The 22,846-nt window shown below is 39.9% G+C and overlaps 1 protein-coding gene across 4 annotated transcripts in view; it reads left to right on the forward strand.

Annotated features, from left to right (window-relative positions):
- The window catches only part of GALK2 (galactokinase 2), a 122,537-nt gene that overhangs the window by 59,748 nt on the left and 39,943 nt on the right, over positions 1-22,846 (forward strand). For all 4 annotated transcript variants that reach the window (XR_006818669.1, XM_046008113.1, XM_046008112.1 and 1 more), the window contains 2 exons: positions 16,387-16,485; positions 17,917-18,069. Coding sequence is in view for 3 of the 4 variants with exons in the window: in XM_046008113.1 (XP_045864069.1) it covers positions 16,387-16,485; positions 17,917-18,069 (252 nt within the window). In the remaining variant the exon portion in view is untranslated. The remainder of the gene's footprint in view (positions 1-16,386; positions 16,486-17,916; positions 18,070-22,846) is intronic.

Here is a 22,846-nt window from a genome sequence, read left to right on the forward strand (position 1 = left end):
CAAGAACTCTGTGTGTTATGCTGTGCTCATGACAAGTGAAGCTACCATTTGTCACTATACAACACTATTACAATACCACTGACTATATTCCCTGTGCTGTACCTTTTATTCTATGACTTATTATTTCATAACTGGAAGCCTGTATCTCCCACTCTCCTTCACCCACTTTTCCCTTCCTCCCACCCCCTCCCTTCTGCCAACAACCAGTTTGTTCTCTGTATTTATGGGTCTGTTTCTCTTTTTGCTATTAGAGTCTTTCAAAGTTTGAAGGAAGTTCTTCTGGTTCCTCTTACTCTTTCTTTAGGTCATATAGCCACTATTTTTCAACTATTCCTTCTGGAATATGGTTACTGGACCTCTGCTATTTTTACTTTACCTTCTTAATAGGTAGTATTTCTTTTCATTGCCCCTCTTAACATGACTATTCCACCTGATGCATGTTATATGTCAGTTTTTTTCTTTTACTTGTTCCAAATGCCTATTTATTTTGAAGAAAAACTTAAAAATTATATGACCAAGAATATATATTCAATAAGGTTAATAAATTAGATACAGAAAACTGGGGCAAAGGAAAGAAATGAAGACACACCTTTTAATGACTGCTAATTACTTTGTGTAATTGTAAAAACTGTTACTTAATGCAATTGGGTTTTATTTAATAGTTTACTGAGATTCCTGGAAGCCAAATTAACAAGGAAACATAGTAAGTTTTGTAGGTCTTGTGACCAGAATAGAGACATCATTTCAGTTCTTCAGAAGAGGCTATGTTTTCCCGGGGGTATTAAATTCAAAATGTGTTTCTTACATGGATTCTTTATAGCCTACAGAACATAATGAGAATGAACTTGCCATTGGTCTGAAAAATGCAACATGATGTTCACATGACTATTTCTTATACTGACCTTTAGTAGATGCTCTTGGCATAACATTTGAGCACAATTCAGTAAAATCAATTTAACACTCTCCACCATTTCCTGACCCTAAATATTTTTCCCACTTCATGTCACAGTCTTTGTGAATTGAATATTGTACACATAAAACCCTTTCTCCAAGGCAAATGTGAATACCGAATTATGGATTTGGTTGATTTTGATGATGATCCACGGCACTTATATTTTCATCTTTGGTTTGGGTCTGTTTCTATATAGCTGGAAAGCTATATAGATAGTAGGAAAACTAACACATGTTAATTTTAACAATTATGATTATGTTGGGAGGGGCATGTAAATCATACTTAATGCCCTGGCTTCTTCTCTGCCTCCTCCTAGAGAGTCCAGATTGGTCTACAGAGTTACTGTAGTTAGGACCTTTAGGGTGGGGCAGGCCTGTGCTGCTCAAAAAACTCTGTATGAAGAACCCTCCCCAGAGGAATGGGAGCGTCCCTTTGACCACGGGAAGGGACGTGCAGTTCCAGGAAACATTTGCCAAACCACAGAGATTGCAGGCCTACTGCCCATCCATTATTATCATCATTATTTAATGTCTTTCAAAGGTCAGAGCCAAAATAAATGGTCTGTCAGCCAAGTGAGCGACACCAGCCTTTACCACAGGCATTGGAGGCCCTTTTGGTATTTAGTAGCAATGACTTGGGTCATATTCTTGTCTGATTCCATCAGTCTGGCTGGACTTCTGGTTTCTTCTGTCTTGCCACAACTGTTTTTTTCTGTATTGGCTGTGCCCGCCCCCCCCCCCCCAAGTAATAGTTACTTGGTATGTGTTTGTTTTCTTTTTTTAGAATTTAAACAATGAAAGGGATTGAATTTAATTGTGCTAGTGAGTGATAAAAGTATTCAGGGAGGCTTTCTGGGGGTCCTGAATTTTGGGCTCTGGTCCACCTCTGAGATTCTACTCCCCTTGGGGATAAGGAATAGTATTGTGGTCAAAAGCATAGAGCTAAAACTCTCGAGTTCAAATCCTGATTCTGTCACTTAGTGTCTGAATAATCTTGGGAAATTTACTTAGCCTTTCTGTGCTTCAGTTTCTTCATTATAAATTGGATTTAGTAATCAAAACCTCCTTCATGCATTTGAAATTTGATAATATATGAAAAGTACTTGAAACAGTACCTGTCTCAGTGTGTTAGCTGCTATTATTATTAGGCTGCAGAAATCATACCAAGATATCAGCTTTATATTGAGATCACCCGGGGTTGAGGCTGTTTGGGAAGGAGGTGGTTGGGATTGTCTTTGGAGATGGATAATGGGAAGCACGTCCCTCCCTCTGCCCCTGCCCCAGCCCCAGCCCCAGCCCATCCAGTGATATGGATATTTTTTTCTCTCTGGGGATAAAATGGAGTGAAATTATGATGACTCAGAAGTGTCTGCATCCTAGGGCTCATGGCCAACTTCAATGTTCCTTCTAACAGAAGGGATGTTCAGTTCAGGTATCTATAAATTTTGCTCCATCTGCTTACCAGGGCCCAGTATCCAAGCATAGGCTCTGTTGCCCGAGACAGGGGAACAAGGTAGCCTCATGGACTTTGAACCAGACCTATCTATCTGGCTCTGAATCTTAGGTTAGCTTGTTGACCTCTATGAGTCTCAGTTTCTTTCTCTATAAAACAGCAATTATAATTCTGACATTTCAGGGATGTTTTGGAGACTAAATCATATGGCACGTGTAAAATACCACATGTAGTATTTGACCTTTGAAGACATTTGCTTTGTTAACTTCCTTCCCTTTCTTCTAATTCTTCCCTATCTGCTAAATTTATTAAGAAAGCCTCAATGTAGGAAATAATTGAGAGAAATGCTTTCAAATTTAAGGTGGGGTGGCAGGGATCTTGTTAAGCTACAGATTCTGATTCAGCAGGTCTGGGCTGGGTCTGAGCCTGTACTTCTCATCAGTCCCCAGGTGACACCAGTGCTGTGTCTGAGGCCCTCACAGTAGCACAGCTCTGTATTTCCTCCCTTTGAAACTCATTATCACCTTTTAGATGCCTGTTAGTCTTTTGATAGTCTTACCACACACATGTACTTCTAGGATCATCATTTGGAGAAATAGCAAGGGCTGTATGTTATCACACCCCTTAGGTGCTTTCCCTTATGCAGCATAGGCAGCATGGTGGAGGTCTAGGAGAAACCTATCTTAGGCATTTTGTCAGAATCCCCATTGAACCTGGGATCCCAAACTGTTTTCCATAAAAACTCCTGTCTGTTGACAGCCTCCTGAATCTGGGTCCCTCTGTGATGTAGATTGCAAGTCAGCTAGGTTGGGGAAGTTTTCTTTGTTTTTCTCTTTAGAGTTTGAGGGGAGTTGACTTGAAGACTGTGCTTCTGCCCTCACTAAGCACCTTTGATATTTTTAGAGCTATGTGTTCCAGCTACTAGCCTTCTCTAGGTTCATTAGATTATGTTCTCTCCAATATACACAGATGGAACAGTCCACCTTTGTTCTTTTTTTATTTCATACACATTTGTGAGTGTTTGTGGCATATTCTTTGATTGGTTTTAGATTTTATCAGGTTTTTCAGATTTACTTTTGAGAACCTTCCTCACTGTTGTTTCTCTGTAGCATTGGATCTTTTTTTTTTTTTTTTTAAGATTTTATTTATTTATTTGAGAGAGATCAAGAGAGCTTGAGCAATGGGGAGAGGGAGAAGCAGGCTCCCCTCTGAGCAGGGAACCCAACCTGGGCTCAATCCCAGGACCCTGAGATCATGACCTGAGCTGAAGGCAGATGCTTAACCGATGGAGGCACCCAGGTGCCCCACATTGGATCTTTTAAATATTTTAACTTCTTTTTTTCTTTCCTGCATTACTTCCTGGAACTTTTTTTTTAGCCTGGACCATCATCAGGGTCAGATGCATCTGCTGTGTGCATTTTGGGAACTGGCCCTCAACACTCAGGCAACTTTTCTTGAAGTAAAAAATGTAAAGGCGACTAATCTCTTTGGGTTATACCCCTTTGAATTAGAGGTGTGGAGAAGAAATAATAGCCTCCTCCTCCTTCTTCAAAAAAAAATTTTTTTTTTTTTAAATTATAGCAAACCCTTTGTTTTAGAACACTCCAAATTGTCTATAAGTTAGATCTTGGTCATCAGCCATGTTACAAAGCAAAGCAAATCTACATCAGTCTTTTAGGCTTTCCTTGGTCCTATTTCTTAAAGAGTTTCTCCTGCCAGTTTGGGGAATAATTTGAAAATAGTCCCAGGTAAGAACCCAGGTATTTTGAAAGTTAAGATGGAGGAATATTGCAGGGGGAGAAAAATCGGGAAAATATTTGATGCAAAGAAGAGTCAGAGGAGCCATTAATATTTTCACATTATCTAGATATGTATCAGTCAGGGTCATAATAGAAAAACAGCACACTCATAATAAAGGACATAATAAGGACATAATAAAGGACAGCTTACAAAGGTGGGTGTATGGAAACCCAGGACTACTTATAGCTGAGTTATCGCACTTGGGCCTAAAAGTGACCTTGGCTGGGAGGGACCTGATCTCACTATTCTTCCCCCACACTTTTAATTTATTTCCAGCCAGAGCTCTCTGTTGGAAGAACCCAACAGGAAGCAGAGTGTACACAGTTCATGCTGGGCAGCCTCCCGAGGCAGATAGTAGGATGAAGATGGGTGGACAGAGGACTGAGAGGGGTAAACAGAAGCTGATTAGCACACTAGTTTTACACTTTCTTTTGAAAAGACTTGTTCACCTGGAGACAATATCAGTATTGAGAACTCCTTGAGGGAAGACAGTGGCCTCCCCCACTTATATGTGGGACACTGTTTAAAGGATTGTTAAGTGAATGAATGAGACCGCTCATCTTCTTCCATTCTCCTGACTGGCACTTGGGGTAACCAGGGATAGCCAAGTGCTGCTGTCTTGATGGAACGCTTGTGTTGTGAATGCAAGCACCTCAAAGTCACAGCTAACTGACTCAGAGATTAACACTTCCTGACCATGTAACTATTCTACTTTTAACAGTCTCGTTAATAAACTGCTAAACAAAGATAGAACCTACTGTATTAATACCTTGAGTCTTTTTGTTTTGTTTTTATAAATATCCAGATTTTGCTGGCATGGTATTCATGAATCTTTAGCCCTTCTCAGTGACTTTTTTAAAGAAAAGATTTACTTAAATAAATAAATACAAATAAAGAAGATTTACTTCTTTATTCTAGAAGGAGAGAGAGAGAATTGTGGGGAGGGGCAAAGGAAGGGGGAGACAAGCATACGCCCTCCTGAGCAGGGATCCCAAAGCCAGGCTCTGTCCCAGGACCCTGAGATCATGACCTGAACCAAAATCAAGAGTATGACGCTTAACTGAGCCATCCAGGCGCCCTCTTTCTCAGTGACTGTTAAATCTAACCCTGTTATTTCTCCTCTCACCAGTGCCCCACTGGTCAGCAGATGGGTAAGCTGTATAATTTGGGAACCCATGTGACTTTTGATTCTTTCCCAGGCTGCTTCAAGAGAAGAACACACAAAGGGCTAAATTAGCTTAACTATCTTCAGTAGCTTTAAAAGAAGGCCTATGAATAATGCCAGATTTCTCTTAACTGTCCAGAGAACAGGAGCTCAAAATAGAAATGAGTTTATTAGGTATACATTTTGGGAAAGTTCCTCATGCAATCCAATTGCCATCCCTAATGATTCTCAAACATTTGTATTTTGCGGGAAGGGATAGAGCTAAATGCTGCAAGTAACTAGTTTGGAGGCACCTGGGGTTCTTGAAGTACTCAGGTATAAGGGCAGAAGAAAATACATTGGTGGGGAGGGAAATGAGTCCCTTTTCACTTAGAGCTTCACTATTCTTGCCTGAGGGCTCTCAGGGCTTGTGTGTATGTGTGTGTCTGTGTGGGTCTGTGTGTCTGTGATGTGGGGAGATAGGAGAAGTGGGGGAGACTCAGAATCCTTTAAACCTCCAGGAAAAAAATGACTTTATCCTTTGTTAAATTGAATTGGGTCCTCAAATTCTATTTGATCTTTCTTTGAAGTTCTGATAGGTTTCTTTGCATATTGTTGGACAGATCATCTTATTCTCCTAAAAACTGTTGCTCTTTTACATAATTCAAATCCGAATAGAGTATTGATTCAATTCCTGCAAGGATTATAACTCTTGGAGGCCTTTTTTATAGATCTATTTCCAGGGCCCCCAAAGACAGAATAGGCACGGCTGGCTCACATGTATCCCTCGCATTACCCAGAATGACAGGCATTCTCTGCTCCCATTTACACGCCCTGCTGTTAAGGTTCCTCTGTTAATGGGTTTCCAAGTTGGGCTCATGACGTCTCTGGCTAAGGCTATGGACCTACAGAAGAATGCAGTTTTTTTTTGCTTCATCAGGATTTGAGATTTAAAAAACTTTTGTTTCTAGTTTCTTCACATGTCATAACAATTTTGGATTTGACATTTTTGCTTTTGGTATGGGGGTGAAGGGCTAGGGCCACTGGAAAAGCTACTTGCAGGCCTGCAGTTGAAGTTTCTACTACAAGCATGTTTTGTTTGACAGGCAGGGAACCACCCCCACAATCCTAGTTATATTAAACTGCTTCAAATGGAGCACACACATTCCTATTTGTCTCAGGTTCTATTACTGCCTATTGTTAAATTAGTTCTCCTGGGGACATCTGGTCTTTTATATTCTGTCTTTTCCTAAACACTTTAAAAAATGGTTGTGTTTTCCAGAATAATTATACCTGTTTTTACTTTTGGCTTGGGACTTAGCTACTTGCGTAAATCAAATGATTCTTTATTTATTATGTACAAATAATAAAATTAACAATTGTATAGTTCTTTAGAGCTTATGAGATATTTTTATTTAATTCATTGGATTGTCACAATAATCCCATAGCTAGGCAGGTGGGTATTTTTCTCCATATTATGGATAGGAGGTTATATAGCATGGTGATTAAGAGTATAGGCTCTGGAGTTAGACAATTTGTTTGAATTTCACCTTTTGTAATTACAAGCTTAGTCTCAGCTATTAAACCTGCTCAGTTTCCTTATCTGTAAAATGAGTATATAACTACCTATCTTACAGGGTCATTATTACAAAGTAATTAGAACATTTCCTGGCATATAGTGAGTGCTCAATAAATCATTATTATTAATAGTATATGAAGAAATGGAAACTTGGAAAAATTAAGAAATCTACAACAGCTAGTTGGCAGGAGCTTGGGACTTTAACTAAGGTTTAGAGGTGTCTGATACTGTTTTTTCCCCTCCATATTTACTACTGATTTCCGTATGTGCTTTGGGGGGACTGTAAGATAAATCATCCTTTCTTTTTTGGCTTCCTTATCTTCATTTTCTTTTGTTTCCTCACATTTAGAACTCTTGGGTATCTGTCCAGTCATGGGATCCATCTGTCAGAATTCAGCAAAATGTAGGGATGTCCATATCCCTGCAGGTGGACTCTCCTTGACACTGAGCTTCTGGGGCTTCTGGGATCCTTCTGAATTCTATCCAGATAGATAGTCTGGAAAAATTAACATTGCATTTAAAGTAAAAGTATCCTATTGTTGCCCCATGGAAGACATTTTAAAACATAATAAGCATGTATTTCTCAGTGCTTTAGTTTCTTTCCTCTTAAAAGGGAGGATACTTAACTTTTGGTGATCTCATTTGTCGTTTCACATCCCTTTGAGGTAGTGAGAAAATAGGTCGTATTATCTCCAGGGGTTGGGGACAGGAGAGGAGTAATGAAGTCCAGTGTGAAAAGAGCAAAGGCTATGGAGTCAGGCGGAGGAGGTTCAAATGGCTTTTCCACTTTCTGTTATATGTCTCCAAGTCCCATTTTTCTCATCTGTGTGAGGAGGATAACCAGAGGGGATACTGCTCAGAGAAGAGATTATGCTAGATACATAGCATGTAAATGTGGCTGTTATTGATGTTGCTGGGGAAGTGACTTTTCACACTGGCTGAGGGTGACAGAGAGACTCAGGTCTCATCATTCTTAACTGAATGCTCTGTGGACTTCCTCACCTCCGTATATTATTTCTTTCCATTTTAAAATCTAGGTGTTTTGACCTTTTATTTGCTACTTTATTATTTTTTTTATTTTAAATTTTTTATTTATTTCTTATTTTTTTATAAACATATAATGTATTTTTATCCCCAGGGGTACAGGTCTGTGAATCGCCAGGTTTGCACACTTCACAGCACTCACCACAGCACATACCCTCCCCAATGTCCATAACCCCTCTCCCCCTCTCCCAACCCCCCCCCCCCCCCCGCAACCCTCAGGTTGTTTTGTGAGATAAAGAGTCACTTATGGTTTGTCTCCCTCCCAATCCCATCTTGTTTCATTTATTCTTCTCCTATCCCCCTAACCCCCCATGTTGCATCTCCACGTCCTCATATCAGGGAGAGCATATGACAGTTGTCTTTCTCCAAGTGACTTATTTCACTAAGCATGATACCCTCTAGTTCCATCCATGTCGTCACAAATGGCAAGATTTCATTTCTTTTGATGGCTGCATAGTATTCCGTTGTATATATATACCACATCTTCTTTATCCATTCATCTGTTGATGGACATCTAGGTTCTTTCCATAGTTTGGCTATTGTAGACATTGCTGCTATAAACATTCGGGTGCATGTGCCCCTTCGGATCATTACATTTGTATCTTTAGGGTAAATACCCAATAGTGCAATTGCTGGGTCATAGGGTAGTTCTATTTTCAACATTTTGGGGAACCTCCATGCTGTTTTCCAGAGTGGTTGCACCAGCTTGCATTCCCACCAACAGTGTAGGAGGGTTCCCCTTTCTCTGCATCCTCGCCAGCATCTTTAGGATGCTGACTTTTCCTGACTTGTTCATTTTAGCCATTCTGACTGGTGTGAGGTGATATCTTATTGTGGTTTTGATTTGATTTCCATGATGCCGAGTGATGTGGAGCACTTTTTCATGTGTCTGTAGGCCATCTGGATGTCTTCTTTGCAGAAATGTCTGTTCATATCCTCTGCCCATTTCTTGATTGGATTGTTTATTCTTTGGGTGTTGAGTTTGCTAAGTTCCTTATAGATTTTGGATACTAGCCCTTTATCTGATATGTCATTTGCAAATATCTTCTCCCATTCTGTCAGTTGTCTTTTGGTTTTGTTAACTGTTTCCTTTGCTGTGCAAAGCTTTTGATCTTGATGAAATCCCAATAGTTCATTTTTGCCCTTACTTCCCTTGCCTTTGGCGATGTTCCTAGGAAGATGTTGCTGCGGCTGAGGTCAAAGAGGTTGCTGCCTGAGTTGTTCTCAGGGATTTTGATGCAATCCTTTCTCACATTGAGGTCCTTCATCCATTTTGAGTCTATTTTCGTGTGTGATGTAAGGAAGTGGTCCCATTTCATTTTTCTGCATGTGGCTGTCCAATTATCCCAGCACCATTTATTGAAGAGGCTGTCTTTTTTCCATTGGACATTCTTTCCTGCTTTGTCGAAGATTAGTTGACCATAGAGTTGAGGGTCTATTTCTGGGCTTTCTATTCTGTTCCATTGATCTATGTGTCTGTTTTTGTGCCAGTACCATGCTGTCTTGATGGCGACAGCTTTGTAATAGAGCTTGAAGTCCAGAATTGTAATGCCACCAACTTTGGCTTTCTTTTTCAATATTCCTTTAGCTATTCGAGGTCTTTTCTGGTTCCATATAAATTTTAGGACTATTTGTTCCATTTCTTTGAAAAAAAATGGATGGTATTTTGATAGGGATTGCATTCAATGTGTAGATTGCTTTAGGTAGCATGGACATTTTCTCAATATTTATTCTTCCAATCCAGGAGCATGGAACATTTTTCCATTTCTTTGTGTCTTCCTCAATTTCTTTCATGAGTACTTTATAGTTTTCTGCATATAGATTCTTAGCCTCTTTGGTTAGGTTTATTCCTAGGTATCTTATAGTTTTGGGTGCAATTGTAAATGGGATTGACTCCTTAATTTCTCTTTCTTCTGTCTTGTTGTTGGTGTATAGAAATGCAACTGATTTCTGTGCATTGATTTTATATCCTGACACTTTACTGAATTCCTGTACAAGTTCTAGCAGTTTTGGAGTGGAGTCTTTTGGGTTTTCCACATATAGTATCATATCGTCTGTGAAGAGTGATAGTTTGACTTCTTCTTTGCTGATTTGGATGCCTTTAATTTCTTTTTGTTGTCTGATTGCTGAGGCTAGGACTTCTAGTACTATGTTGAATAGCCGTGGTGATAATGGACATCCCCGCTGTGTTCCTGACCTTTACAGAAAAGCTTTCAGTTTTTCTCCATTGAGAATGATATTTGCGGTGGGTTTTTCATAGATGGCTTTGATAATATTGAGGTATGTACCCTCTATGCCTACACTTTGAAGAGTTTTGATCATGAAGGGATGCTGTACTTTGTCAAATGCTTTTTCAGCATCTGTTGAGAGTATCATATGGTTCTTGTTCTTTCTTTTATTAATGTGTTGTATCACATTGATTGATTTGCGGATGTTGAACCAACCTTGCAGCCCTGGAATAAATCCCACTAGGTCGTGGTGAATAATCCTTTTAATGTACTGTTGAATCCTATTGGCTAGTATTTTGGTGAGAATTTTTGCATCTGTGTTCATCAAGGATATTGGTCTGTAGTTCTCTTTTTTGGTGGGATCCTTGTCTGGTTTTGGGATCAAGGTGATGCTGGCCTCATAAAATGAGTTTGGAAGTTTTCCTTCCATTTCTATTTTTTGGAACAGTTTGAGGAGACAAGGAATTAGTTCTTGTTTAAATGTTTGGTAGAATTCCCCTGGGAAGCCGTCTGGCCCTGGGCTTTTGTTTGTTTGGAGATTTTTGATGACTGTTTCAATCTCCTTACTGGTTATGGGCCTGCTCAGGTTTTCTGTTTCTTTCTGGTTCAGTTGTGGTAGTTTATATGTCTCTAGGAATGCATCCATTTCTTCCAGATTGTCCAATTTGTTGGTGTAGAGTTGCTCATAGTATGTTCTTATAATTGTCTGTATTTCTTTGGTATTAGTTGTGATCTTTCCTCTTTCATTCATGATTTTATTGATTTGGGTCCTTTCTCTTTTCTTTTTGATAAGTCTGGCCAGGGGTTTATCAATCTTATTGATTCTTTCAAAGAACCAGCTCCTGGTTTCGTTGATTTGTTCTATTGTTTTTTTGGTTTCTATTTCATTGATTTCTGCTCTGATCTTTATGATTTCTCTTCTCCTGCTGGGTTTAGGGTTTCTTTCTTGTTCTTTCTCCAGCTCCTTTACATGTAGGGTTAGGTTGTGTACTTGAGACCTTTCTTGTTTCTTGAGAAAGGCTTGTACCGCTATATATTTTCCTCTCAGGACTGCCTTTGCTGTGTCCCACAGATTTTGAACCGTTGTGTTTTCATTATCATTTGTTTCCATGAATTTTTTCAATTCTTCTTTAATTTCCTGGTTGACCCATTCATTCGTTAGAAGGATGCTGTTTAGTCTCCATGTATTTGGGTTCTTTCCAGCTTTCCTCTTGTGATTGAGTTCTAGCTCCAGAGCATTGTGGTCTGAAAATATGCAGGGAATGATCCTAATCTTTTGATACCGGTTGAGACCTGATTTGTGACCCAGGATGTGATCTATTCTGGAGAAGGTTCCATGTGCACTAGAGAAGAATGTGTATTCTGTTGCTTTGGGATGAAATGTTCTGAATATATTTGTGATGTCCATCTGGTCCAGTGTGTCATTTAAGACCTTTATTTCCTTGTTGATCTTTTGCTTGGATGATCTGACCATTTCAGTGAGGGGAGTGTTAAAGTCCCCTCCTATTATTGTATTATTATTGATGTGTTTCTTTGATTTTGTTATTAATTGGTTTATATAGTTGGCTGCTCCCACGTTAGGGACATAGATATTTAAAATGGTTAGATCTTCTTGTTGTACAGAACCTTTGAGTATGATATAGTGTCCTTCCTCATCTCTTATTATAGTCTTTGGCATAAAATCTAATTGATCTGATATAAGGATTGCCACCCCAGCTTTCTTCTGATGCCCATTAGCATGGTAAATTGTTTTCCACCCCCTCACTTTAAATCTGGAGGTGTCTTCGTGTCTAAAATGAGTTTCTTATAGGCAACATATTGATGGGTTTTGTTTTTTTATCCATTCTGATACCCTGTGTCTTTTGATTGGGGCATTTAGCCCATTAACATTCAGGGTAACTGTTGAGAGATATGAATTTAGTGCCATTATTACCCTGTAAGGTGACTGTTACTGTATATTGTCTCTGTACCTTTCTGATCTACTACTTTTAGGCTCTCTCTTTGCTTAGAGGACCCCTTTCAATATTTCCTGTAGAGCTGGTTTGTTGTTTGCAAATTCTTTCAGTTTTTGTTTGTCCTGGAAGCTTTTTATCTCTCCCTCTATTTTCAATGATAGCCTAGCTGGATAGAGTATTCTTGGCTACATGTTTTTCTCATTTAGTGCTCTGAATATATCATGCCAGCTCTTTCTGCCTGCCAGGTCTCTGTGGATAAGTCTGCTGCCAATCTAATATTTTTACCATTGTATGTTACAGACTTCTTTTCCCGGGCTGCTTTCAGGATTTTCTCTTTTCACTAAGACTTGTAAATTTTACTATTAGGTGACGGGGTGTGGACCTATTCTTGTTGACTTTGAGGGGGGTTCTCTGCACCTCCTGGGTTTTGATGCTTGTTTTCTTTGCCATATTAGGGAAATTCTCTCCAATAATTCTCTCCAATAGACCTTCTGCTCCCCTCTCTCTTTCTTCTTCTTCTTGAATGCCAATTATTCTAATGTTGTTTCGTCTGATGGTGTCACTTATCTCTCGAATTCTCCCCTCGTGGTCCAGTAGCTGTTTGTCTCTCTTTTGCTCGGCTTCTTTATTCTCTGTCATTTGGTCTTCTATATCACTAATTCTTTCTTCTGCCTCATTTATCCTAGCAGCGAGAGCCTCCATTTTTGATTGCACCTCATTAATAGCTTTTTTTGATTTCAACTTGGTTAGATTTTAGTTCTTTAATTTCTCCAGAAAGGGCTTTTATATCTCCAGAGAGGGTTTCTCTAATATCTTCCATGCCTTTTTCGAGCCCGGCTAGCACCTTGAGAATCGTCATTCTGAACTCTAGATCTGACATATTACCATTGTCTGTGTTGATTACGTCCCTAGCCTTCAGTACTGCCTCTTTTTCTTTTGTTTGTGTTGATTTTTTCCGCCTTGTCATTTTGTCCAGATAAGAGGATATGAAGGTTCAAATAAAATACTAAAAGGGAGCAAAGACCCCAGAAAAATGTGCTGTAACCAAATCAGAAGAGACCCCAAATTGTGGGGGGGAGAAAGGGGATAAAAAGAGGTTCAGGAAAAAAAAAAAAGAAAAAAATTAAAAAAACAAAACAAATAAAGAAAAAATATAAAAAAGAAAGAAACAATATATATTTTAGATAAACTAGTCAAAAAACGTTAAAAAAGAAAAGGGTAAAAGTTTTAAAAAATTTAGTAGAAGAAGAAAAAAGAAAGAAAAAAAAATTAAAAAAAAAATTGAATTAACCACAAGACCAAAGAATCATGGGGAGAAAGCCATGAGTTCCGTGCTTTGCTTTCTCCTCCTCTGGAATTCCGCTGCTGTCCTAGGTATTGAACCTGCTTTCCTTGATAGATGAACTTCGTCCTGGCTGGATATTTTGTTGATCTTCTGGGGGAGGGGCCTGTTGTAGTGACTCTCAATTGTCTTTGCCCGAGGCAGAATTGCACCGCCCTTACCGGGGGCTGGACTAAGTAATTCGATTTGGTTCGCTTTTGGGAGCTTCTGTTCCCTGAATGCTTTCTGTAGAGTTCCGGCGGACGGGAATGAAAATGGTGGCCTCTCTGTCTCTGGCCAGGAGGGGCCGAGATCCCGGGGCCCCACTCCTCAGTGTGCCCCCAGAGGACAGCACCAATCACTCCCGTATCCCCAGCCTCTAGCCGCGCTCTGAGCTCACCCAGCCCGTGACCGGTTCAAGGTAACCCCGAGCTGAGACTTCAGTCCTCTGCTCTGTCTCTGTAGCCGGCTTCTCCGTTCTAACACCTGCGAGCTCTGTGACACTCTGACACCCCCGATCCTTCTGTGACCCTGCGGGACCTGGAGCCACACTGACCCTGCGTGGGCTTCACCCTGGTTTAGCCTCTGGAGCAATGTCCCTCAGTGGAACAGTCTTTTAAAAGTCCTGATTTTGTGCTCCGTTGCTCCGGCACTTGCCGGGAGCCGGCCCCTCCCCCCGCGGTCTATCTTCCGGTCATTTTGGATTCACTTCTCCGCCAGTCCTACCCTTCAGAAAGTGGTTGATTTTCTGTTTCTAGAATTGCTGTTCTTCTTCTCTTCAATCTCCCGTTGGATTTGTAGGTGTTTGCAATGTTTAGATAAGCTATCGAGCTGATCTCCTGCTACCTGATGTAGTCTCAGCCTGCTACTTCTCCGCCATCTTCGCTACTTTATTTTTTAAGTTGATTTTTTATTATGTTATGTTAGTCACCACCCAGTACATCGTTAGTTTTTGGTATATTTTTAATGTGCCCGTAATGGGCAGGTCACTTGGCTGTGTGTTTAGCAAGGCCATTTGCAATGCCCATTACACCAAAGTCCCAAGTTTACCTCATGTCACAAGCGAAGGTAGTGAATCCACATGACCAACAAGGAATGTGACACAGACTCTCTCATATGGTACTGGGGCAGCTATTCTCACAAAGTGAAAGCAGCAGGTATGTATTATTTACTATGTTGCTCAGCATTGTGTGAGGTTGGGAACACAATAGAAACACCAGAATTTTTCTGTCTTTAATAAGACTGACAATTTTCCAGGGAAAACAGATGTGATCAAAAGCTGACACAGTTAAAGAATGGTAATAAACACTGGGATTTAGTCACAATAGTTAAGTGGGCTCTCGTAGACTGGTGGATAACAAGTCTACACTTGTTAAAGCATGGTTTGGTAAATGAGAATAGAATAATTAGTATACAGGAATGTAGGGGAGGTGTTATGTGGTGTGTGTGCATATAGGTAGTGGTGTGGGTTCCAGGGAGAGACAGTGCTTGAATTGGTCCTGGTGACTAGTGGGGAATGCTGGGGAGAGGATTATTGAGTAAGGAAGACTGAAAAATGCACTTTGAAAGGCACTGAGAGATGAAAGAGCTTAAGGATGATAAAGAAAAGTATTCCTGGTCCGAACTTAGGTTTCCAGGGTTAGTGGTAGGAGAGCAGACTGGAGAGGTGAGAGAGGGATGTCATTAAAGACATTGTGTCATTATGGACTTAAAGGCATGTAGAGAAATAAGAGCATCAGGGTGTCGGCAACCAAGCAAGCCAGAGATGATTATCAGCTTCAGAATGATCACTCCAGGAGGATCTTCCAGTACAAATAGGTAAGAAATAATAAGGGCCTGAATCAAGTCTTAGGAGAAAGAAAAAAATGAATGGATTGATGGATGAATAGGAGAGTGAGTAAATGGATGATCCTAACTATAATTGTTGTAGAAGTTCAGAGAAAGAGGATGCCTTTGTAAGAATAATATTTGAGGAATACTTTATGAGGGAAGAAGATTTGAGTGGTTAGCCCAGAGACTTGTCCATAGTAGGCAGTTGGTAAGCCAGGTATTGACTGGCTATAGGATTTATATGAGAGAAGATAGGGAGTAATACCAGGTTGCACAAATGTGTGAGATGGTCAAAGAGACAAATCTAATTGGAAATGAGTGGTAGATAATATGATTTCATATGCAAATTGGTTACATATTTTAGAAGGCTTTGAAATGCTAGATTGAGGAGATTAAACTTATTTCATAAATTAGTAGGAAGTCACTGAAGATTCTTAAACACATATTTTGACATACTCAGTTTGGATTAGAACTGCGTTTGTGTGTTGGGCCTCTTCATCATGGTTGGAGGAAGATGTGTCTAGGGAGATGATGCTAATTCACGATCTTTCTTGATGAAAGGGATGTGACATGACAAGAATTTCATGATATTCCTATCTTTAATGGAAATGCCATACAGACGGCATTACTTTTGGACTGGAGGATAAAGTTGCATGACCCCACTTTGACTGTATGGGGACTAGAAAAGTCCACTGTGGGGAAACAAAGAAAGACAAATGAAGGGAGGGATGAGTGAGTACCCATATAAGATTTTTGGTGATACTAGTCTGGAGAGGGATGGAGCAAGTAGAAAGGTGGAAGAAACTGCTTGCCCTATGGAGTCTTTTATGGAGAGAAAATACATGGGGTGCATAGCCAGTATCTCATTACATCCCACTGGAAACATTAATTCATCATGGTATGTTTTCTAATGGAGCTCAGTGGTAGTCTTAGAGTCCTTGTTAACACAGTGCCTCAGGCAGCTTTTGTCAAATGATCAGAGTTAGCACTGGAATTCAAAACTGTCATGCCTGGAGTAAGAAATGAATGAGAAATAAATTACGACTGTACTCATAGTGCAAATCAATTTTTACTTTTTCAGGTGGAACTTGCGGAAATCTGTGCCAAGAGCGAGCGTTATATTGGCACTGAAGGAGGAGGGATGGACCAGTCCATATCATTTCTTGCAGAAGAAGGAACTGTATGTGATACTGAGCTATTTGGAAATATCAACTAGGGAAAGTTCATATGAAGAGGTTCTGGGCAGTCAATTCTGTTAGGTTCTATTGTAAATGGTATTTATCATCTACTTTGTAATTCAGGGCTGCTACTAGTTCATGTAATCTGTTTCATATTGATCACCTCTTCCTCAGGCTTCCAGAATCATACCTCAGATCTGTTTTTCTCTTGTGCCTAGTTATTCCCCCCTTCTTTTTCTCTTCATTGTTGAGATGAGATTTCTCAACTCCCACCTTTCCCGCTCTTGTACTGAATCACTCATTTCATGGCATTTTCATAATCTCTTGTTGGTTTTAAACCCAAATGTTAACTTCTCTTACCACATATATTCACAATCCTCTCTTTTTATAATTTACTCTTTGGTATCATTTTTCTCTGTCAACATTTTTGGGGCTTCAGTGGTGGGGAAAAGAATGTTGACAGGAAGCCAGGGATGAATTCTTTAGCTGGATACCACTTCCCCTTGGCTATCAACATCCTTAGGCAGGGTAGGGGTTTTTGGTTGTTGCCCATAAACTGCCCATTTCCAAAATAGAAGCAGACATTTCTTTAAAGTCTTTTCCTAGTTTTTCATCAGATTTCCTACAAGCTTGGCTATTTTCTAAGAATACCTAGATATGTTCTTATTAAGAATATTTATTTTTGATTCCTCTAAGCCAAAGACATGAACTGTGAGGAAATGTGGTTTAATGTTAAGAAAATACTCTGGGTGTTTTGGATGAGACCTGACAAGCAGACATGGTGGCAAGAGTGCTGATGTTAATGTAAGTTAGCTATAGAGTCTGAACAAAGTCCAAATTCTTTGAGCTTGCAAAACACGTCACAGTCTGGCTCCTGCTTTACCTCTGCATTCTACCCTCTCACCAACCCTCAACCCTCAAACTATGAGCTCCAGGCAAATTTCAATACCCAAAGCTTTATTAACACCTCCTGTTTTTTTGCCTCTGAACTTGTGTTTGCTTTTCCCTCTTTTTGTTATCCTGTTTGAATAGAGAAATCCTCTGTCTGCTCTTCTCTTGCTCAGCCTTTAAGACTCAGTGTAGATTTTCCCTTTTTCAAAGGAGCCTACACTAGGTGATCAGGTGCTTCAACTATGTGTCTATAAAGCAGCCTGGGCTTTTCGACCATTGAAACACAACCTAGGAATGTATTTGTCCATTTGATTGTCTTTCCTGCTGGATAGTAAGCTCTACGAGGGCAGGGACAATGTCTTTCTTCCTCACTGTTATATCTCGAGTGCCTAGTACAGTGCCTGGAAGTCAATAAATAATATTTGAAGTGAATGAATGCATTTTTATGAAAAAATTTTGCTACAGTAAATAAATAAATAAATGATTAAACATTTTCTGAATTCTAATACATTATATCTCAACTGTCTTTTTTGTTCCAATAGGCCAAGTTGATAGAATTTAGTCCTCTGAGGGCAACTGATGTGAAACTCCCAAGTGGAGCAGTATTTGTGATTGCCAACAGTTGTGTGGAAATGAATAAGGCAGCGACTTCTCATTTCAATATCAGGGTGATGGAGTGTCGGCTGGCTGCAAAGGTATGAACTTGGCAAACTGGTGAAACTTGGAGTAGGCTTTCTCTTGTCCTTTTTTTTTTTCTCTCTGTTACTCTGTCTCTTTCCCTCAAGTTAAGAGCATCATTCTGATTGGAGCGCTATTCTAAATGAAGGTCTTTGGGTAGAGAACAATTTGATTCCAAATTCAGGAGATAAATAAACCTACTAGGTGTGCCCTGCAACCTCGAGATATTTAGAAGCTATATGAACTTCACAGCTGAGTCTTCTAGGGGGGCCCTGGGAAGAAGAGGATAGTTTATATCTGTGAATCATAGGCCATGGTTAGGTAAGAGTGGAGAAAGATAGTTGGAGGTAATTGGTGGGAAGTGACCATAACTGATCTTGTTTCCTTGACAAATGTGGTGGTAGCCTCAACAGCTGTTCCTCTTGGATGCACCATTTTTGTAGTGGGCCATCACTGGTCACTCTAAAAATACAGGCTTAATGTAACACTCCTGTGCCCAAAAGACTTTTACATGTGTGCAAAGGAAACAGAAACCTGAAGGGAGTCTTGGCAGTCCTCTGTTCCACAATTTAGAAGACCCTTGCCAGTCAAACCTTTAACCTACATAGGAAGTATTCATTGAATACTTCTTGTATGCCTAGGACCATGAAGATATACAAAAGGATATAAGACATAAAAATAGAGAGAGTAGAGTGAAGAGTTAAAATTAGAGGATGTGAAGTAGGAAATGGTTAGTATGTGATCAGGTGGCAAGAGAAGTGAAATGTTGTGGAGGATCCAGAAAGGTACATGGTCTGACCAGAAAGATAGAGAGAACTAAGGCTAGGAGCCAGAGGTTTCTGGCTTAGGAGCTGTACTGTGCTTTCTCCTAGTTAGAATGGTGGTTTAGAAATTTAAATCTGATCCGATAATTTCCTTGGTTTACACTTTTCAAAACTTTATCTCCTTGGAATAAAGTAAAAAGTCCTTGTCACTGGCTAGAAAGCCTTGTAAGATCTGATGCCTGTGCACCTCATCCTCTTCTTGTCTTAGCATCCCCCACTCCCTTTACACTTCAGCCATAATGCTCATTCCTACCCCAGGGACTTTACACATGCCCAGAACACTCTTCCCCTACTTTGAAGTCTCAGTCAAAATGTCCCCCAGGAAGCCTTCCTTGACCTCCAGACTAAGGAAAGTCTCTCTTCTATTTCATAGCTCTTGCACTTCTCAGTTACAGAATTTATCACAATTGTTTAATGTCCATTTCCTCCTCTTGATTCAGTTTTATCTGAGAGCCAGGGCTGGATCCATCTTGCTAACTCTTATATCTCTAATGCCTAGCATAGTGCTTAGGTCAAAACAGGCTCAGGATAAACATTTGTTGAGTAAATGAATGACTACTCCCTGTGTTGCCTGCCCTGTCATATTTATTTTGCCTACGTTTACAATATTATACAAGTGAATATTGGACTAGTTACTCTGGACATATCTAAGGTGTGGGGTCATCCCTTGTGACTGACTTGCCACTTCACCCTACTCCCATCCCCTGAAGTTGTGAAGTTAAGAAGAGTAAAGATGTGAGGAACCACTAAAATAAAAGTTGTCTTTCCTGGAAAATTTTGGCGTTAACATTTTTTAAAAAAATCATGATTTAAATGTTTAAAATTGGAATTTACTCATTCAAACAATTTCTAAAAATTATTTAAAGGAAATGTTTTAATATTAAACTCTTGATGTTATCTGATCAGTGCGTACATGAGTAGTGCAGTAAACTTTAATATCAAGGCTTCAGTGAACTATATTTTCCTTTAGGACAAGCTTCCTCTTTCAGGAGATGGAAGAAATTAGTGTCTTATTTGTTTGAGGGCTGTGCTCGCTTCGGCAGCACATATATTATTTGTTTGAGGGCTTATTCAGGCTGACTTTACTTTGAGATTGATGAGTAAGTGTTGCCTTCCTGAGGAGACTTCAAGCATACACAGCGTTGTTTTCGAAGTCTTACACGAAATGAGATAGCCTCTACGAGATCTCTGGGTGAGCTCAGCAAGTATGAGATGTGAAATGGGTTCACCTTGTGACTCCTGTCTTCCTGAGATGCAGGGAGAGAGAGGAATACAGTGGTGGTGCTGAATCTCTAGTGAAAGTTGTCAGGATAGGGAAATGGTCAGAGTTGACTGGAAAAGGCAGGTCTTTTGGGAGCAGTTGTATGTAGAAATCTTAATCCACTGTGGAGCCTCCTCAAGAACTGCTGTTGATAGCTCCTTGGGAGTCTGAGAGGTACTCTGGTCAGTGAAATTGGCATCTGAACTTTGATTTTTGCTACTCACTCCTCCCAGTGGGTGCGTACTCTGAATTTACCTGTCTTTTAAAATATGGAAGAAAGTAAAGTGAAAGACTTTATCAAGATGGAAAATGTTTCTTAAATCATGTTGCTGCAAACTACTAGAATCCAAATTTCTGTATAATAAATAAAACTAAAATAAAGATAAAACTGCTAATATGATCTTGGTGTTAAGCATACACTTTTGCCTAGGTGGGGGCGCCTGGGTGGCTCAGTCATTGAAGCGTCTGACACTTGGTCTCAAGCCCCACATGAAGCTCCATGCTAGGCATGGAGAAAGAAGGAAAGAAGGAAAGAGAAAGAAAGAAAAGATTAAAAAAATAATACACTTTTGCCTAAGAACATAGGCTGGAATTCTGCTAAGCATATTTTCCTTCCAATATGGTTCCATTCTTTTATTTATATGTGAATGAATATAATAGTTGTTTGGAAATGATCTCATTAAATTGGGAAATAAACCTCCCATGTAAAAAGGTAAGGAACATTGTCTTAATCTGGACAAACTTTCTGTTTTCAGACAGTAGAAATGAAATGTCAGGGCAAAAATGACTGATTAGGAGAGTTTTGAAAATGACACTGATCAGATGGAGCTCTACACAACAAAACTGTAACGAGTGACACTTATTTTCCCACTCTGCTCCCAGCTCTCCAAAACGAGTGCCTTTTGTATCTACTTAAAACAGGGAAGTGCACTGAACCAAAGAAGATGGTTTTTCTTTGTTTTGCTTTCATGTTGATAGTTTCATCTATATCCTCAGGTCTACTTTCTGTCCCTCTTTCTTTCTCCCTCCTCTTCTCTTTCTAGTAGCTTCCAAAAACTAACTGATGCAGATTCATTGAAAGAGTCTTATAGAGCCATTTCAACTAAAATTAAGAACATTTCAAAGCAAACTCAGTAGAGATTTATAATTATTACTTACGTAAGTGATACTTTTATGCAAAGCACATTTTTATGTTCTTAAATTAACAAAATCTTTAATGAGCACAAATTTTTCATACTTTACACACATTCAGTGGCTTAAAATTTTCCAGAAATGTTTTATGTCTATGAAAGAGAGTATCCCTTAATTCTATTGGGGGATAAAATGTGTGATGCTGATAATGAGTATTATGGGAAGTCAAAAAGGAAAGAGAAATTTTTCCATTGCTTTTGCATACCCTGAACTCTTTCTGGCAACAACTGAAGCAATGAAAGAGAGAGTTTCATGTGGTCCTTTGGCACTTCAAGGAAATGTTATAATGTGATTCTTTACAGAGCCTGTCTAGTCAGGAGTCATCACTCACTCAGTTTTTTTAGCTCCTGCCGCTTAATGATCAGTATGGAACTTATTCTCTGGTGACAGAACGTGAGAAGTGGGCATAATGTCAAGGCTTTGACAGTTTCCTTGAATTTAAATGGGGAAAACCAGACACCTAAGAATGTAGCCCATTTTGTTCAGCACTGTTGATTTAGTAGAGCACACTCTGCCAAGACTCTAGTGTGGACTATGCCCAGCATGGTGGGTCCAAGCTACAGAGCAGAGGAAGTCCATGTGTTTAGTGGAACCAGGTTGTGGCAGGGCCTTCAGTGCTGCACTAAGGATCAACCAGGCTTTGTCCCAGGAGCAGTGGGCAGCTGCTGATACTGCTAGCAAGGTATTAGATGTATTAACCTGGCAGCAGGACAGCACGTCTGGGATAAAAAGGGAGCGATATGAGAGAAGCTGTGACTGAACCTAGTAAAGGGGGTTGGGTATAAAGCTCTCCATGATTGGGTGTCTGTTCTCCTTTCCCCATGAAGCTTTCCCACTCTCCTTATGTTAAATGTCCTTTTATATGCTCTTACCACCTCCTGTATTTTTCCATTAAAGCAGTTTATCACAATTAGCTTAGGTTCTTCACAGTGTAATTGTTATTGAAACACCTGTCTCCTCTGGTAGGCTGTGAGCTCCCTGTGGTCAGGAGCTGCACACTGTTGTTGTGCCCAGGGCCCAGAGAGTCGCATGCAAATATGCATCAATGAAGGAAAAACATTGAGTTGGTAAGCTGCAGTTTCAAGCTGAAATGATGGGGTGGAAAGCATAGTGCTGTCCCTGGTAGGTTTAGAGAAGGTTGGAAGGAATGTGACTGGAAAGTGAGAGGTAGTGATGTTTCTCATGGAGTTTTTGTCCTACTGGTTAGGAATACATCTGAAGGCTCTCCCCCATTCCTCACCTATATCTCTGGGCTTGGGGGATAGTCTTCAGATGTATTTGTTTGCAGATAGTAGTTGAAACCAAGAACTAGGTTCAATTTGCTGAGAGAAAGAATGTGGCAAGAAAAGTCCAGAAGGCCAGGGGTTAACCTTGGAAGGTGATTTTAGTTAGGAAGTAGGTAATGAAAGGGGAAAAATGAGTCATGGAAAGAAATGGTGCAAGGACCAGAGAGATGAGAGAGAAACCAGGAAAATTCAAGGCTACAGAAGCAATAAGACGGAATTGGAAGAAAGTAGG

This window comes from Meles meles, chromosome 6 (assembly GCF_922984935.1).
Source record: "Meles meles chromosome 6, mMelMel3.1 paternal haplotype, whole genome shotgun sequence".
Classification (NCBI taxonomy): Eukaryota; Metazoa; Chordata; class Mammalia; order Carnivora; family Mustelidae; genus Meles; species Meles meles.